The sequence below is a fragment of the Strix aluco genome, chromosome Z (genome assembly GCF_031877795.1).
Source record: "Strix aluco isolate bStrAlu1 chromosome Z, bStrAlu1.hap1, whole genome shotgun sequence".
Taxonomy (NCBI): Eukaryota; Metazoa; Chordata; class Aves; order Strigiformes; family Strigidae; genus Strix; species Strix aluco.
Window position 1 is genome coordinate 46731610 of NC_133971.1, and position 18954 is coordinate 46750563.

Here is an 18954-nt window from a genome sequence, read left to right on the forward strand (position 1 = left end):
ACCAGGCTATAGAATATGATTTTTAAATTTAAGAAAATAACGTTTTATTATAGGAACATACTCTTGTCCTGCATGTGAGAAACGGTTCAAGTTTAGCTTTGCCTCAGTAAATTTAGATTGCTTAAATCCAGTTGTTATTTCAGTCCATGCAGGGAGGTTTATCAATCAAATCAGAGTAATTTATGCATACTTAACTATCATCTAATACTTTAGAATTACAGAGAACTTTGCCTCCAATTCCTGTTCCTTACTGACAGAGGGCACTAATGCTGAAAACAAATCCGTAGCAGGGATTTTCAGGGCAACCCTATATGTCTGAGTACTGATAGTACGTTCTCAGCTGATAAGGCAAACTAATTTACCCTCCAAAGATAAATTCAAACTGAAGTGGATGCACAAGTTCAGAACCTACATATCCACAAAACCTAAAATAAGGAGATGGGGAAAAGATGGGGAAACTAAGATGACAATCTGGTGAGGGAATAATTAGTATCTGATTATTTCCATGCCTTTTCTTAGCTTTCAAGTAATTCCTAAAATCTCACTAGCAAACTTATATCCTCCTACTTCTGATTTCATTTAGATATGTATCTAAGCAATGAATTCAGAGCTTATGAAACAACTATCACATGTTTACAAAATGACACAATACCCTAGAAAGACCTCCTGTCAAAACTGCCAAATCAGGCACTCAAAAGCTATAGTTAACATTGATTACAATTTTTTATTTGCTTACGATATATATTATAATAGACATTTAATTATATAGACACCTACCAATCTCTATTTCATGCTCCAAAGACAGAAAGTTATGCAATGATAAGTCACTGCAGAACTCATGCCACCTTAATTGTTGAAAAGAGAAGATGCATTTGAAAAACATTATACTTTGAAAAACAGTATAATAGCATGTTTCTAGCATCTGAGTTCATGTTGATAAATCGATCTAGTTATAGATAATCTCAAACGTGACTAATAGATTCCATGATAGTATCTCTTATATAGCCTTCTAGATTTTCATCACTACACACAGTTGTACATAGTACGTAGCTCATTCCTTTGGATCTTCATTACTTCCTTCAAATATTCAGCAACAGCTTATATTAGAATAGAATTACTGACTCATTCAGATCGGAAAAGATCCTTTATATCATCAAGTCCAACCATTAACCTAGCACTGCCAAGTCCACCACTAAACCATGTCCCTAAGCACCATGTCTACATGTCTTTTAAACACCTCTGGGGACTTCCTAGGGCAGCCTGTTCCAGGGCTTGACAACCTTTTCAGTGAATAAATTTTTCCTAATATCCAATCTAAACCTACCCTAGTGCAACTTGAGGTAGTTTCCTCTCATCACTTGCTACTTGGAAGAAGAGACCGACACCCACCTCGCTACAACCTCCTTTCAGATAGTTGTAGAGGTCGATGAGGTCTCCCCTCAGCCTCCTTTTCTCCAGGATAAACAACCCCAGTTCCCTCAGCTGGTTCTCACAGGACTTGTGCTCCAGACCCTTCACCAGCTTCATTGCTCTTCTTTGAATGTGTTCCCACACCTCAATGTCTTTCTGGTAGTGAGGGGCCCAAAACTGAACACAGTATTTGAGTCATGGCCTCACCAGTGTCAAGTACAGGGGGACAATCACTTTCTAGTCCTGCTGGCCACACCATTTCTGATACAAATCAGGATGTCACTGGCCTTCTTGGCCGCCTGGACACACTGCCGGCTCATATTTAGCTGGCTGTCGACCAACACCCCCATGTCCTTCTCTGCTGGGCAGCTTTCCACCCACTCTTCCCCAAGCCCATAATGTTGCATGAGGTTGTTGTGACCTAAGTGCATGACCAGACACTTGGTCTTGTTAAATTTCATACAATTGGCCTCAGCCGATCGATCCAGCTAGTCTAGATCCCTCTGTAGAATCTTCCTACCCTCAGGAGGTCAACATTCCCACCCAACATGGTGTCGTTCACAAACTTACTGAGGGTGCAGTTGATCCCCTCATCCAGATCATTTATAAAGATATTAAACAGAGCTGGCCCCAATACTGAGCCCTGGGGGAACACCACTTGTGACCGGCCACCACTGGATATCTAACTCCATTCACCACCAGTCTTTGGGTCCGGCCATCCAGCCAGTTTTTTACCCAGCAAAGAGTATGCCCATCCAAGCCATGAGGAGCCAGTTTCTCCAGGAGAATGCTGTGGGAAACAGCATCAAAGGCTTTACTAGATAGAGCCTAGGCAGACAATATCCATAGCCCTTCTCTTGTCCACTAAGTGGGTCATCTTGTCATAGAAGAAGATCAGGTTTGTCAAGCAGGCCCTGCCTTTCACAAACCCATGCTGCCTGGGCTGATCACCTGTTTGTCCTGTACATGGTTCATGATGGCATGTCCTGTCCCACTCTGTGGGCTAGGGTGAGGTTGTTTTTCATTCTCTGCATGGTATGAGAAGTGACAACAATCACCTGAAAGGTTTCGCCAAATAACAAGTTTACTTGAAATCCAGCAGTAGCACAACAGATAGTATAACGGCTAGGCAAAACTTGAATGACAACCAAAATCCACGAATAAAATGAAAACAGTGACTGAGGCAAAGCTTACAACATATACTGACAAGCTGCAAAGGCACAGACAAACTGTACAATGTGTAACATATACTAGCAAGCTTTAAATCATATAACACACACCAACAAGCTTTAAATCATGTAATATGTTCCAACAAGCCCTATATGCAGAAAATGGAGAATGGGAGAGAAGAGAAGGAATGGGAAAAGAAAAGAAGAGAAAGGAAAGGAGAGAGAAAGATTTCACCAGTCCTGGTTCCAGCGTTGGTCCAGCCAGCCTGCAGGTCCAGTTCCGGAGGGGCACCGCATGGGGCTTCAGTTCATGTCCTTTGTCCCTTGTCCCTCCTCTGGGCTGGTACTTGGATTCCTTAGGCTAATTAGGTATCATGCGTAGTTTGTGCTTTCAGAACCTTCCCAGCTTCAGTGCATGCAGAGTTTGTACCTTCAGAGCCTTCTAGAAATGAGTCAGTGGGCTTGAGGGCTGTTGGGGAGCTACTGCCTGCCCCGTAGGTATGACCGCCTTCTGAACCCTCTTCTTAGTGCATGTGCCATGAAAACACCCTCCCCATTGGTTCTTCAAGGTAGGGAAGTCCAGCTTCAGGGCCCACCCCACTCCACCTAGTCAAATCTTCCTGCCATTACCTGCATGACTCCAGCATTTCCATAGAGACCATCTCTTTTGTCAACGTTCCCCACCAGATGTATGAGGCATCAGCTGTGATTCTGTGGGACCACGACATGGCACGCAAGATGATCTACTCCATAAGCTTCCCCAGCACTCAGGTCAGACTGACAGGCCTGTAGTTCCCCAGATCCTCCTTCCAGTCCTTCCATCTACAGACAGGCATCACATTTGCTAATTTTCAGGTAACTGGGACCTCCCTGGATAGCCAGGACTGCTGATAAATGATGGAAAGTGGCTTGGTGAGCACTTCGGCCAGCTCCCTCGCTACTCTTGGGTGGATCCCACCTGGCCCCATATACTTGTGTGTGTCTAAGTGGTATAGCAGGTCACTACCCATTTCCCCTTGGATTATGGGGACTTCATTCTGTTCCCCATCTCTGTCTTCCATCTCAGGGCACTGGGTACCTTGAGAACACTTGGTCTTACTATTAAAGACTGAGGCAAAGAAGGCATTAAGTACCTCAGCCTTTTCCTCATCCTTTGTCACTATGTTTCCCCTGCATCGAAAAAAACAATGGAGAGTCTCCATAGCCCTCCTTGCATTGTTCATGGCTTTACAGAAACATTTTTTACTGTCTTTTACCACAGTAGCCAGATTAAGTTCTAGATGGGCTTTGGTCCTTCTGATTTTCTCTCTGCATAACCTCATAACAGCTTTGTAGCACTCCTGACTTTCCTGCCCCTCTTCCAAAGGTCATAAACTCCTTTTTTTTCCTGACTTCCAGACAAAACTCTGTTCAGCCAGGTTGATCTTATTCCCCGCTGGCTCATATTTCAGCACACAGGGACAACCTGCTTCTGTGCCTTTAAGATTTCCTTCTTGAAGAATGTCCAGTCTTCCTGGATTCCTTTGCCCTTCAGGACTGCCTCCCAAGGGACTCTGTCAACCAGGCCCTAAGGAGGCCAAAGTCTGCCCTCCAGAAGCCCAAGGCAGCATTTCTGATGATCTCACTCCTTACTTCTCCAAGAATTGAAAACTCTTATCATTTCATGATCTCTATGCCCAAGACAGCCTCCAACCATCACATCACCCACAAGTCCTTCTCTGCTCACAAACAACATGTCCAGTGGGGCACCTGGACCCAAATATGCTCAAGAGCACATTCCCAGGGGAACTTACTAATTAGTACCTTGAGCACCGTAAAGTCTGCTCTTCCAAAATCGAGGGCAGTGTCTGCTGACAGTTTCTCTCATATTGCCAAAAACTTTAAACTCAAAGATTTTATGATCACTGTGGCCAAGACAGCCACCAATCATCACTTCACCCACAAGATGATATAATTTTAAAAACAACAGATCTACAGGGGCAACTTTCCTACTCAGCTCCCTTAGCACCTGTATCAAGAAGTAATCTCCAGTGAGCTTCAGGACCTTGACAGCCTTTTAGAGTGGGCCCACACAAAATTCATGAAATTCAACAATGACAAGTTCAATAACCTGCACCGGGGCTGGGGCAATACCCACTATCATTACAGACTTGGGGATGAAGGGATTGAGAACAGAGAAGGAGAAGGACTTGGCTATACTGGTGGATGACAAATTGGACACGAGCCAGCAATGTGTGCTTGCAGCCCAGAAAGTCAACTGTATCCTGGGCTGTATCAAAAGAAGGGTGGCCAGCAGGTTGAGGGAGGTGATTCTCCCGCTCTACTCTTGTGAGACCCCCCGCTGGAGTATGGCGTCCAGCTTTGGTGCCCCCATTACAAGAAACAGTTGGACCTGTTGGAGAAGGTCCAGAGGAGGGCCACAAAAATGATCAGAGGACTGGACTTTGCTTCTGCTGCGAAGAAAGGCTGAGAGAGTTGGGGTTGTTCAGCCTGGAGAAGAGAAAGCTCTGGTGAGGCCTTATTGTGGCCTTTCAGTACTTAAAGGGGGCTTATAAGAAAGATGGAGAGAGACTTTTTACCAAAGCCTGTAGTGACAGAACAAGGGACAACAATTTTAAACTAAAAGAGGGTAGATTTAGATTGGATGTATGGAAAAGTTTTTTACACAGGGGTGTTGGGACCCTGGAACAGGTTGTCCACAGAACCTGTGGATGCCCCATCCATGTTCAGCTTGATCTAGTTTGAGCAACCTGATCTAGTGAAAGATCTGCGGTGGGGTGGTGCTGTATGTTAGGGACTGTTCTGATTGCTTTGAGCACAAGTATAGTGAAGACAGGGTGGAGTGTCTTTGTGTTAGAATCAGGGGGAAGGCCAACAGGACAGATATTGTAGGGGGAGTCTATTATAGGCCACCCAACTGGGACAGAGATGTCAATGAAATATTCTATAGGCACTTAGGAGAAATCTCACAATCACTTAACCTTGTTCTTGTGGGAGACTTTAACTTCCCAGACATCTGCTGGAAATACAACACAGCAGAGCAGGACCAGTCCTGGAGATTCCTGGAATGTCTGGAAGATAAATTCCTGACACAGCTCATGAGTGAACCGACCACTCCTGGAATGAATCGTGCCCTGCTGGATCTCCTCTTTGTGAACAGAGAAGGGCTGGTGGAGGATGTGGCGGTCGGAGGCTGACTAGGGCACAGCAATCATGAAATAATAGAGTTCTCTATTCTTAGAGAGGCCAGGAGAGGGGGCAGCAGAACTGACATCCTGGAATTCCAAAGGGGTGACTTTGTCTTGTTTAGGCATCTGCTTGACAGGATCCCTTGGCAGACGGTCCTGAAGGGTATAGGGGTCCAGGAAGACTGGACAATCTTTAAGAAGGAAGCCTTAATGGCACAGGAGCAGGCTGTCCCCAGGTGCTGTAAGAGAAGATGGCAACAGAGAAGACCACCCTGGCTAAACAGGGAGCTTTGGCTGCTACTCAGGGAGAAAAGGAGAGATTATGATCTTTGGAAGAAGGGGCTATCCACTCACAGTGATTACAAAGATGCTGTGAGGTTATGCAGAGCGGAAATCAGGCGGTCTAAAGCCCAGCTAGAAATTAATCTGGCTTCAGCAATCAAGGATAACAAGTTTCTGTAAGTGTGTCAACAGCAAAAGAAAGAGCAGGGAGAGCCTCCATCCCCTGGTAGATGCCGGAGGAAACATGGCAACAAGTGATGAGAAAAAGGCTGAGGTGCTTAATGCCTTCTTTGCCTCAGTCTTTAGTAACAAGACTAGTTGTACTGAGGGAATCCAGCCTCCTCAGCCAGAAGACAGAGACTGGGAGAACGACTCCCCCCACATTCCAGGAGGAGATAGTCAGTGACCTGCTGCATCACATAGACACACACAAGTCTATGGGACCGGATGGGATACACCCGATGGTGCTGAAGGAGCTGGCTGGGGCGCTCGCCAAGCCTCTTTCCATCATTTACCAGCAGTCCTGGCTGACTGGGGAGGTCCTGACAGATTGGAAATTTGCCAGTGTGATGCCCATATATAAGGGTCAGAAGGACGATCCAGGAAATTACAGGCCTGTCAGCTTGATGTCGGTGCCCGGGAAGCTGATGGAGCAGCTCATCCTGAGTACCATCACACAACACATGCGGGACAACCAGATGATCAGGCCCAGTCAGCATGGGTTTATGAAAGGCAGGTCCTGCTTGACAAACCCGATCTCCTTCTACGACAGGGTGACCTGCTTATTGGATGAGGGAAAGGCTGTGGATGTTGCCTACCTTGACTTTAGTGAGGCCTTTGACACCGTTTCCCACAGCATTCTCCTGGTGGAACTGTCTGCTTGTGGCTTGGATGGGCACATGCTTTGCTGGGTAAAAAACTGGCTGGATGGCCGGGCACAAAGAGTTGTGGTGAATGGAGTTAAATCCAGTTGGCAGCTGGTCACGAGTGGTTTTGGGGCCACTCCTGTTTAACATCTTTACTGATGATCTAGACGAGGGGATCAAGTGCACCCTCAGTAAGTTTGCAGATGACACCATGTTGGTTGGGGGTGTTGATCTGCTCGAGGGTAGGGAGGCTCTGCAGAGAGATCTGGACAGGCTGGAGCGATGGGCTGAGGCCAACTGTAGGAGTTTCAGTAAGGCCAAATGCCGGGTGCTGCACTTGGGCCACAACAACCCCCAGCAGCGCTACAGGCTTGGGGAGGAGTGGCTGGAGAGCTGCCAGTCAGAGAGGGACCTGGGGGTGTTGATTGACAGCCGGCTGAACATGAGCCAGCAGTGTGCCCAGGTGGCCAAGAAGGCCAATGCCATCCTGGCTTGGATCAGAAATAGTGTGGCCAGCAGGGACAGGGAAGTGATCTTACCCCTGTACTTGGCACTGGTGAGGCTGCACCTCAATTACCGTGTTCAGTTTTGGGCCCCTCACTACAAAAAGGACATTGAATTACTTGAGTGTGTCCAGAGAAGGGCAGCGAAGCTGGTGAAGGGTCTGGAGCACAGGTCATACAAGGAGCGGCTGAGGGAACTGGAGTTGTTTAGTCTGGAGAAGAGGAGGAGGCTGAGGGGAGACCTCATTGCCCTCTACAACTACCTGAAAGGAGGTTGCAGACACCTGGGGATGAGTTTTTCTAATCAAGTAAGAAGTGATAGGACAATAGGTAATGGCCTCAAGCTGCATCAGGGAAGGTTTAGACTGGATATCAGGAAGCATTTCTTTACAGAACGGGTTATTAGGCATTGGAATGGGCTGCCCAGGGTGGCAGTGGAGGGTGCCCAGGTGGAGTCCCCATCCCTGGAGGTGTTTAAGAGTAGGGTCAACATAGTGCTGAGGGATATGATGTAGTTGGGAACTGTCAGTGTTAGGTTAATGGTTGGACTCAATGATCTTCAAGGTCTTTTCCAACCTAGACAATTCTGTGATTTCCATGCCCATGTCAGGGGGTTGGACTAGATGTTCTTTAAAGGTCCATTCCAACCCAGAACATTCTGTGATTCTATGAATTTCCTATACCTCTTCAGATCTGCTGTACGACAGTCTCAGTTAACATCTGGGAAGCTGAGGTCACCCATAAGGACAAGGGCAACTGATCTGGAGATCACCCTTAATTCTTTCTAAAATAATACATTGTTGCCATCATCCTGGCTGGGTGATCTGTAGTAGATTCCCACAACATCTGCTTTATCAGTTTTTCCTCTAATCCTTACCCAGAGGCTCTCAACCATGTTACCCCCAAGGGCAAGCAGTCCAAACCCTCCTTTACGCACAGTGCTACCCCCCTGCCTCACCTGCCCTGCCTGTCTCTTCTGAAGAGCTTATAACCGTCCACCACAGCACTCCAGTCACAGGGCTCTTCCCACCAAGTCCCACTTAGCACAACATTGTCATAGCTCTGGGACTGAGCGAAAGCTTCAGGTTCCTCTTGCGTATTTCCCATACAGCAGGTATTAGCGTACAAACATTTGAAATGTGCTCCACTGCATTTGGTACATCATGGAGCGGAGGGAAAGCCCTCACTTAGCATACCATCACTCAAACCTTGTCATGCTGTCCCAGAGTTTATCACTAGTAAACCTGTCCTGCCTCGCACCTCTGCAGAGTCACCTTCCCGAGCAATGGCCGTGGCCTGGGCTTCTGCAGGAGAGGACAGCCAGCACCTCTGGCACGTGGAGGGCTGCTACACTTCAATGCAACCCTTCAAGCAACAGACCACAGCACGTGCCACTGCACTGAAGCTTCATGCTGTGGACCCAGCTGAGACCTTGGTCCTTGGAAAGACAAGCTGGCCTGAGAAGGCAGGCCAGCCCCTTTGCCGACTGCCACCTTGTACTGAGTGGCAAGGATGGGGTCAGCCTTGTTTTTGTTGGACTTCAGCTTGTCCCCATTGCACAAACACCATCTTGAGAGCTCCAGGATGGAGAAGCTGTTGGGAGGCCTCTTTCTTGTTTCTGTCTCTACTCCCTCGCAAGCTGCGAGTGGCAGAGGAGGACAATGTCTCAGAGCAGAGCCAGGAGTGTGGGGTAGAAAGAGGGGGCAAGTATGTGATGTGGAGCAAGGCTTTGCCCCCACCCACTGGTGCACCGTGCAAGTGCCTAAGCAGAGTTGCAAGGGAAGAAACAGGGGTGTGCAGAGCACCCAGTGCTGGAGGCAGTTCTTGGTGCATCCCTGAGGCTGAGCTTGAGTGGGCAGGAGGCAGCAGCTGAGCATGCCTTGTGCTCTGGCTGCTGAGACACCTTGACCCAGGCTAGTCTTGGGCAACCAACCAATCCTCCCAGTTCCACCAGGGCACTGCCAGGCCTGTGGGCATGAGTGTACATGCCGTCGCTGGTGGCACAGGTGCAGGACAAGGCTCCCAGGCCAAGACCAGCACACACATGACACAAACACAGATCAAGGGAAAAACTCCACTTTCATTGCACTCAGGGACAGCTGAAAAGTGCTGCTACACCTCAGTGTAACAGACCACAGCACATACCACTGCATTGAAGCTTCATGCTGTGGACTCAGCTGAGACCTTGGTCCTTGGAAAGAAAAGCTGGCCTAAGAAGGCAGGCCAGCCCCTTTGCCAACTGTCACCTTGCAGAGAGCTGTATTGATAGGATCAGACTCATTTTCATTGGGGCTGCCCCTCCTTCCCATTGCAGAGCCACCGTCTTGAGTACCCTCCAACTACCAGATCACCCCCAAGTCCTTCTCTGTTTGCAAACAGGTCCAGCAGACACCTTCCATAGTTGGTTCACTCAGCAGCTGTGTCAAGACGTTATGTTCTGCTCACTCCAGGAACCTCCTAGACTATATTGTATTTCCAGCAGAGATGTGGTAAGTTGAAGTCACCCCCGAGAACAAGGAATAGAGATCATGAGAATTCTTCCAGCTGCTTGCAGAATATTTCATCTGCCTCTTCATTGTGGTTGGGTGGTCGGTAACAGACTCCCACCATGATATCTGCCTTACTGGATTTTCCCCAAACTCTTACCCATAAACACTCGACCCTTTCATCATTAATGTCACACTCTAGAGACTCAAAACATTTCCTAACATAAATGGCTACCTCGCTGCTTTTCCTTCCTTGCCCTTCTGAAGAGTTTATAGGCATCTATTGCAGCAGTGATATTTAATGTTCGTGAACGCTCTTGAAAGATCTCAATGTCACAGCCCTCTATTTCCTAATAAGAAGACATAAACCTATGTTTTCAGCTCACAATAAAAAGTAGATAGAGAACAGTCCAGGATTTACAAATCCTCAATCAACTCTTAAATCCTCAAGCTCTTTCAGAAGAAAGCTAAAGGCAGTTTAGGGATCAACATAATAAATGGTCAGGTACAATGATCACAACTCACTGGATCCCTGCTTCCTTATGATTCACACATCCATCAAGTGCTTTTAAGTTTTCATGAAATTATGAGTATCTGATTATCACCAAAGGCCATGTATCAACAACTTCCTTGTTCCAAGCAATAGAAAAGCTCAGAGCACTGAGGTAGATCTGGTGTACAAAACACCTTTCTAAAAACTAAATACAGTCTCTGCCACAAACATGACAGTAGCCTAACCACTCAAATCTTTACAAAGTAGTTTGAGTGTTCCATATTTTTGGTTTGTCCATTTCAATCTAAGGGTTAAACACTCAGGGCTAGTTAAACACTCTAGTGCTTTTCAGTACAGAAGAAAACAGAAGTGTAGTCTGAAAAACAACTTGCATCTCAAGCTAGTCATGAACTTGGTGAGTAGGTTGTGTTGTTTGTTTTTGTTTTATACAGTACTTTTAGATTCAATAGACTTTAATGACAACAGGGTAATATTCCAGAGCAAGTTGTATGAAGACTTAAATCTCTAGTATCTCTAATGGCTTTTATTCTATGTGGCACAGACAGCACAGACTTTAATCCATGGAGACCCGGAGCAGATTTCACAGTTACAACCATGTGCATTGCAGTCTCTTCACTCTATTGTTATCATTAGGTGTATTAAAGCACATATAGTAACTCCTGTTAACTAAGCAAACTATAACTGCAATGTTGAGGTAGCATATCAAGTAACATGCTTTCAGAATCCTTGCTGTCCACAAAGATTAAAACTGTTCGGCAATTCTTGGAACAGCTCCCATTATTTCATCCAAGACTGTAGAAAAGGGAGAAAAAAGGCAAGTTTTAAAAAACTATCTTTATTTTTTTTATCTTACATTTAAACAGGGATGTATTGTATTTCACTTTTAGACATTCAGCCAATATTGACTTGATTAGCTTAGACAGGAAAAAAGGATACAAATGTAAATCATACTGGCATAACCTGAACATACCTGCATTAGTACTGACTGCTCTTCTAGAAGAAAACCTTCTTCAGCATTGAAATCAAGCTCTTAAAAAAATATTGCTGAAAAGCAAGTGCCTAGATACCAGTAAACTGCTTCCATATATTCAAAATATTTTAAGTCCATAATATGCACACTTTCTTGTTATGTGTATGGAGTTCAGCTCATACAAACGTTGTACAGATCAAAAACCTCTGAGAATAAAACTAATCAGGTGTGTGAGAAATACACATACCACACGTACTTAGAAATCTTATGAAGCAACAAATTTGGTCAAGTACTACAGAGAGAGATGTGTTTTCATATGAGAATGGTCAAGTAATCTACCTTTTCAGCTCAAATAAAAACAAGGAAGTAACTTCATGAGTTTGAGATAAGAACATGACCTGTTGTACAGTATGTTTTTGTAGGCCAAGTGCAGGTTTTTTAAAAGAAAGACTTAAGATCGTGAACAGTAATAATGACAAAGATCAAAGTATACATATGAGCACATAATGCAAACAAATACAATACACTTTTGGCTGTTAAGGAAAAATAAATTACAAAATACAATTAAAATCCTTGTAAATGCAATAATGAATTCAAAGGTGTGCATTTATTTTCAAATACATTTTAAATGCTATCACAAAACAGATTAAAAATAAATAAGTATGCCAAAAGACATGTGTGGATAGAAAAAAATGCTTATTAGCTCTTGAGAATTATTAAAAAAAAGGAGATAATCTGAGTTTTGGTCAACAAATCTGTCTAGTCACTTCCATCTTTCACACCCCTTCAACAACTGGCAGTAAACCTCTGTCATTACGGCTTTTAAAGAAGCATATATTTTCTGAAGAAGGAAATTAAAATGGGATGCTTAGTCTACAAAACTGTTGGTTTGTTCATATTGCAGGCACTTCATTCAACTGTGGGGAAGTACCTGATACATCCTTGCCATCCTACTATAGTGGTGACATTACACTGAAAGACAAGAAATTTCCAGGAAAAAAAAATCTCGGGAAATTTTGGGTGCTATGGGCTAGTAGGCAGAGAAGGCAGAAGTTCAACCCACTTTCATTGCATTTGTTTTCTAAATTAAAGAGTAAAATAATTTACAGATATCTAACATTACATGGCACATCGATATTTTCAAGTTAAAGATGTTGTCAATCATCATTTACCTTTGTGAATATATAGGCTTTAATACATATTCCACTAACCAGATTCACATTTATTTCTTCTTTTATAATTCCTCTGTAGATATCTTCTGAAGGTATTTCAATTTTATTGGCATTACAGGAAGCACAACTTAAATTATACAAACTTCTATATTTTTTGTACAAACTCTTGTCATTACTACTGTACTGCAATTCCAGTATGTTATGTATGCATAAAAAAAGCAGGTTTTCAAACCCAGAGACTACAGGAAATAATTTCTGTTCATTAGTAGAGCCAGCATTTAGACAACTGTCAGCAGTTAAATCAGACTTCTCAGTACCTCTAGACAGTGACTGTACCACAATATCACAGACAGGGTTTAATGCTGATACTATTTGACTACAGTATCACCAGTAATACTGGAAGAAAAAAATAATCAATACAGCTGTCAGAAAATAAAATAAATCTCAATATTTTGTTATTTTTCTATATGGTTGTGCAACTGTATTTTTCTTCTATATTCTTGAAGAAAATTGCTTTTGATATGCTGCTACAAAATCAAATAACAGATTTATGCCATCTGTCTTCAGCTAAGACACTGCTAGTACTTCCTAGGACAGGAGGAATACTTTTCAGGTTCAGTTTTGCTGAAGACACCTTTCATTTGTACCATTTCATTGGTCCATTTGTTGAAGGTCAAAGAAGCACTCATATTTGACAAAACCTTAAAGCTTTCAGAATAGATGAACTGAAAGAAACAGAAGATGGATGCAGAAGAACTAAATCAAACCACACAGGCATGACATTGTTTCTAAGGGAGTCCTTGGAAAACATATGGTCATTATGGAGGCTTGGTTGGGGTTGTTTTTTTTTTTTTTTAAGATTACAAGACAGCAGTTGAACAAATAATTTCCCATGTTCTGCTTGGTTCTAGTCATTTGTGGCGCTGAATGGTTTTCCTTTTCCTCCGCTTGAAAAAACAGCAGCACCTGCAGGTGTGACATGAATTACATATGATATAAAAAGAAGTCACAAAACTAAATTGTTTACTGTATTTTTTTCCACTTGAAGTATGAGTTCAGGTATAGCCAGCACCACAATGAACACATTAAGCTATATTGTAGGTGATTGATTTATTATTAGTGAAAGAAACTAAAGTAAAGGTATTTGACACATTTCACCTTTTTTTTGAAAAAAGTATCAAATGAAAAAAGCTATAATAAAAATAGCTGTTAAGTTTAGAGTATTGTGTGATGTTATCAAAAGCATGGGCATTATAGGCTGACTTAATGTATTTGTAAGAATAGAACATTTCATTATCTGAGTACTCTTCAATATTAACTGGCAATATGCCAAATAGAAGCTTGAGCTTAAGATTTTGTCACGAGAACTATGCACTTAAGACACTACTGTTCCTCATACAAGAAAACAATTGATCCTTTGTCAACCACAACTTGGAAAAGCCTTCCCAAAGGCTATCGCCCAAAATATTTTAGAAATGAACCTTTTTTAAAATGTTCTGATTCACTGCTGTGATGCTATTACTACAGTGAAAAATCACAGCTTTAAGTATAATGAAGTATACTGACATTCATTCTTCTGCTTTATCGCATACATGAAGGAAACTCTAAATAGGCAAATACTGCAAATTTCACTTAGCAAATAGAGACAGTCTGAAACTAACTGAAAAAACACTACAAAAGGAAAAAAAATTGGAGGGAGTTAGAGATAAATACAGAGGACTGCAGAAGTCCAGGAAGTATTTTTGAAAATAAACTAAAGAGGAAAGCAACAAATACACAAAGAAAACTTTTTCATTCGCATGTAATGTTAGCCTTATTTTAAGCAACTCCCAGCTCCTCACCGCCACCTTTAAAATAAAGCTTCCACTTAACATTCACAATTTGTAAATCAAAAATGAACATTTCAGCAGTCTACCTTAACAGAGCTTGCCCCATGGAGCTCTGCAGTTTGGTTATTGAATTCTCACTCAAAAGAGTCTGTCAAACTATGAAGTACAACAGATGTGAAAACATAGAAGTGGTGCATCAATAGCTTATCAGTAAATTCTTAAGTTCACCAAGCATTTTATGCCACTAAAATTCAAAAGAAATCCTGATGATTTAGTTTGGAATATGGGAAATGGGGAAAGCATTTGAAAACCATGGAGAATAAAGATCTAAAAATAAGGTTCTACAGGGGGTGAGAACAACATCCAAAGTAATGGGAGACAGAAGTTACCTTCTCAAAATATCCAAGTGCACCCTGTCGCTCAGTCACTGAAAAAGTAGCAGTGGGCAGAGGCAGACCAGAGCTGCTCTGAGAGTTACATAACTTTCAGTAGAAAAAAACATTGGTTATTGATGGAGAGGAAGCCCAAAATTAAAATTCAGTAGGGAAAACTACATAGACAAATATTTTTAGAGATGGCAGAAATAATCACACTTATTTATTAACTTTAAAGTACTTCTAAAAGAGACATTGTTGCTTCTGAAGGCTAGTAGCCACCAACTAAAACTGAAATTTCCCCATAACTACTAACCTTTTTTCTTAGCATTTGTCTACAACCACTAATATCTATTATCACTTAAGCTTTGAATTTATATGCAGATATATGGAGTCCAGCTTAGTTTAATCCTTCTTTCACCCCAATCTTTTCCCAAGTATTTTACATATGTATATACAACAAAAAGAAAAAAGAAAGGTTATAGACAAATTTTGTCTCAATTCATAATTTTAGTATATACAGAACACAGGTTACATAAGTAACTGTAGGAAGATAGAAGTGTGGCAGACAATTTATATTCATAGAGTCATGGAATGGTTCGGGTTGGAAGGGACCTTAAAGATCATCTAGTTCCACCCCCCTGCCATGGGCAGGGAGACCTTCCACTAGACCAGATTGCTCAAAGTCCCATTCCAGTCTGGCTTTGAACACTGCCAGGGAGGGGACATCCACAGCCCCCCTGGGCAACCTGTTTCAGTGTCTCACCACTCTCACAGTAAAGAGCTTCTTCCTTATATCTAATCTAAATCTACCCTTTTTCAGCTTAAAACCATTACCCCTCACCTTATCACTACACTCCCTGATAGAGTCCCTTCCCATCTTTCCTGTAGCCCCCTTTAAATACTGGAAGGCCACTGTAAGGTCTCCCCAGAGCCTTCTCTTCTCCAGGCTGAACAACCCCAACTCTCTGCCTGTCCTCATAAGGGAGGTGGCTCCAGTCCCTGATCATCTTCATGGCCCTCCTCTGGACCTGCTTGAGCATATATTCTAGAAAAACAATCTAGAATTTTAACTCTTCACTGTCTAGCTACATTTTGCTTATACGGAGCATGTCTCAAGGGAACAGCAGATCACACTTCTTAAATGTTTAGGACTGTTTGGATCCTCTGTGTAATTCAAGAACCCTTTAAGTTTTCTTGCTTTCCTTCCCAGAAAATTTTAACGCATCCTTGCTGCAAATCTCATACTGTCCTTTATTCCTTCTCCATAGCCTATTTCATTTGCTACTTCTCTGTCAACCAGAGAAGGGCATCATGCAATGGGGAGTTCAAGAGTTCTATCTTTAACGAACATAAAGCACTGTTTGGTCTTCTGGAGTTTGCATAATAATATTACAAAGGGTATAATTTATATTAACGGTTGGGGTTTTTTTTAATTATAAGAACTATTCAACTGTATTTTAGTTCAGGGAAATTTGCTGAATGCTGAAGACTTACTTGGTATGGGAAAATAAATCCCTTATTAATATATACCTAAAATATGTTAAAGGAATGCAAATTCCATAGAGCACTGTAAACCACAGGACTGGCTTGGAAACTTACTGAAATGTATGTTTATCAGCCTAGAAGTGGTAGACCTGTCAAATGTTCCAAGGCCAAATAAATGTAATTTTAAAATATATGAACATTTACATGAGAATAAGACAGGTCTAAGTACATTGCCTGACAATAGTTTTTATGAAAGAAAAGTAACCCTGAAATTAGAGATCCATAGTACATAAACCCTTGAAGAGTATAATTAATAATAAAAATGCAGACATGTTCCTAAGAATACTGTCACTAGAGAATGTCATTATCACTTTTATATATACATATTATATTGCTTGAAGCTGTATTTAAAGCTACAGATAAGTGCATTATTAATGAGTATTAAACCACAGACATCACATTATTCACAACGCATGCAAAGTTCATAAGAATAAAACTGAAAATTTCTGATTCTAGGAAAGGAACTTCTTTCTTTTTAAAGAAAGCATTTAGTGTCTGCTAACCTCTTTCTCTGTAGGGTATAAAACATTTCTGTAGCTGGCAGTATAATACCAATTTATGAAACTCAAGAAACAACTTAATTTTCCTGCACAATCTAAAGTGACCTTTGAGATATTATCTAAGATAGCAATCTCAGTATTATGGTTACAAAGATTTCTTTCCTATTTAAAACATTATAATACCTTTTTTCTGATAAATACCCTTCCCACTACTACTTGAGCAGTCCTTTGGCACAATATGCTAAAGCAACTTCAGTTCTCATTTGTGTTTAGATAGCTGTGTTTTTATATTTGTCACCTAGCATGTGGCAGCACTTCAGGATTATTAACAGGTTTGAACTGTCAAAAAGAAGATGCAAAAAGACCAGATTATGTAATCTTTTCCTGTTTGCCCTTCTCTGTTCTCCTGTAGCAGAGCCTTTTTGTTACCCAAACTACATACGCTTCATAGAAGCAACTCTTTGGATGGCTAGCAAAGAGTTAAGGAAAGAAAGGCTAATTGCTCAGTGATAAATGCAAGTCCAGCTGTAGAAAGCAAGATTTACAAGTGCCAGGGCAGCAGAGTGATCAGGTTATAGTTTTCTCTCTGCTTTACAACTCCAGTAAGTAACAACTGAAATAGGGCTGAAAGCTAATCTTCTAAAAAAAAAAAAAGAAAATAAAAACCAACCACACAAAAAAATCCAAACACACACCAAAACCAAAACCAAGAAAGACCCCAAAAAAACAAGCCCTCCCAAAACAAACCAAAAGTAAAAGAAAAATCACACCAAAAAAACCCAAAACCCAACACCCACTGCTAACTCATGCTTGCTGCACAGCAACAACACCTGAGGAGCATGAAGATGACAAGGCATAAGATTTAGAATACATATGGCATGTGAGTACATAAACATATATCAAACAACAGAAGCGTTACATAAATGTCTTAAAACAATAAAATTCTTACTGAAAAAAATCCTTATCATTTTTGATTTACAGCACTCCACTGAAATGGTAACAGATGATCTAATATTCAGCTAAACAATGTTTGTGTTCATAGTTAAAATCACACATGATAGGGCACCCATTCTTCAATCTTTTAAACAAAAATATAGTCATGCTAAGCTTCTAAAAATATGAAAACATCTAGAACAAAGAATTAAGTGTTTCTAAAATATATGCAAGTTTGTCTCCTTAGAGTATGACATAATGTTACAAACAGAAGATATCAGCAAGGGAGGTTAACTTTGTTCGTATTTTCAGATGGAGAAAAAAAAATTATGAAAGAGGCACAAAGTAAGAGTCTTTTGATAAAACAATGTTTCCTTAAAAACAAAAATGCATCACAGACATGAAAGATACTGGTAGGTGCATTTCCTTACACTCCTCAGCAGTGTAAAAATCTATAAATGGTTGTTAAATATCTCACAATACCTTTTGATATTAAGCTTGTAACTATCATGGTAAAATGTAAAATTACCTAAACCCTCTAAAGTATTGTTACTGTGAAGAGATATATACTTATACATTCATGTCTGATAGCAATGCTGGGGGCAGGGGGGGTGTGGTGATGGGGTGTCCTCTGATATGAGGAAATTAACTTCTACACTTTTAAAGCAGCTGCAGCACCTTGGCTTCTGAAAATTCTGTTACTTTCTGTACATAACTAAGCATAGGTTTAATTGTGCTACACACTATTCAAAGCTTTAGAAATTTAATCTTATCCTGTATGTACATAAACTGGGCATAACGAAGGTTATCACTGCACTTGTGAAGGGAAGGGATAGGGAATTTATCTGCAGCCTTATCAACAACCTTGCTCTTTGGGGTCTTTTTTTTTGTTTTAAATATATATATATTTTTTATATATATATATATATATATATAAAAGAAAACTGAAATCTTGCCAGAAAAAAAAATACAGTGAACTGCAAGGATGGCAGATGAAGAACTGGTCTTCTCAGTGCTCATAGAAAACCAGTGAAAGTGTGGCTCAACAGACACCTCCATTCACAATTTTTAACTACACATGTACATAAGTCTTACATTCCAAAACCAGAACCTACAGAACAAACACTTCAAGAAAAATTTATACTTGGAAAAATTTTCCCTTATCTAGAAGTTAAGAAAACGAGCCCTCCAAACTTACTGCTATTAAGCA

General features: G+C 41.6%; 1 protein-coding gene across 7 annotated transcripts in view; it reads right to left on the reverse strand.

The window, feature by feature from the left end:
• Positions 1-11237: 11237 nt before the first annotated feature.
• Positions 11238-18954, reverse strand: part of CSNK1G3 (casein kinase 1 gamma 3) — a 90517-nt gene continuing 82800 nt past the window's right edge. For 3 of the 7 annotated variants that reach the window (XM_074812078.1, XM_074812079.1, XM_074812081.1), the window contains one exon: positions 11238-13526. In XM_074812078.1, the coding sequence (XP_074668179.1) occupies positions 13317-13526 (210 nt within the window). In that variant the 3' untranslated portion in view covers positions 11238-13316. Of the gene's footprint in view, positions 13527-14778; positions 17642-18954 lie in introns of those variants that run through there. The other 4 variants (XM_074812082.1, XM_074812085.1, XM_074812080.1 and 1 more) reach the window with 3 other exon arrangements.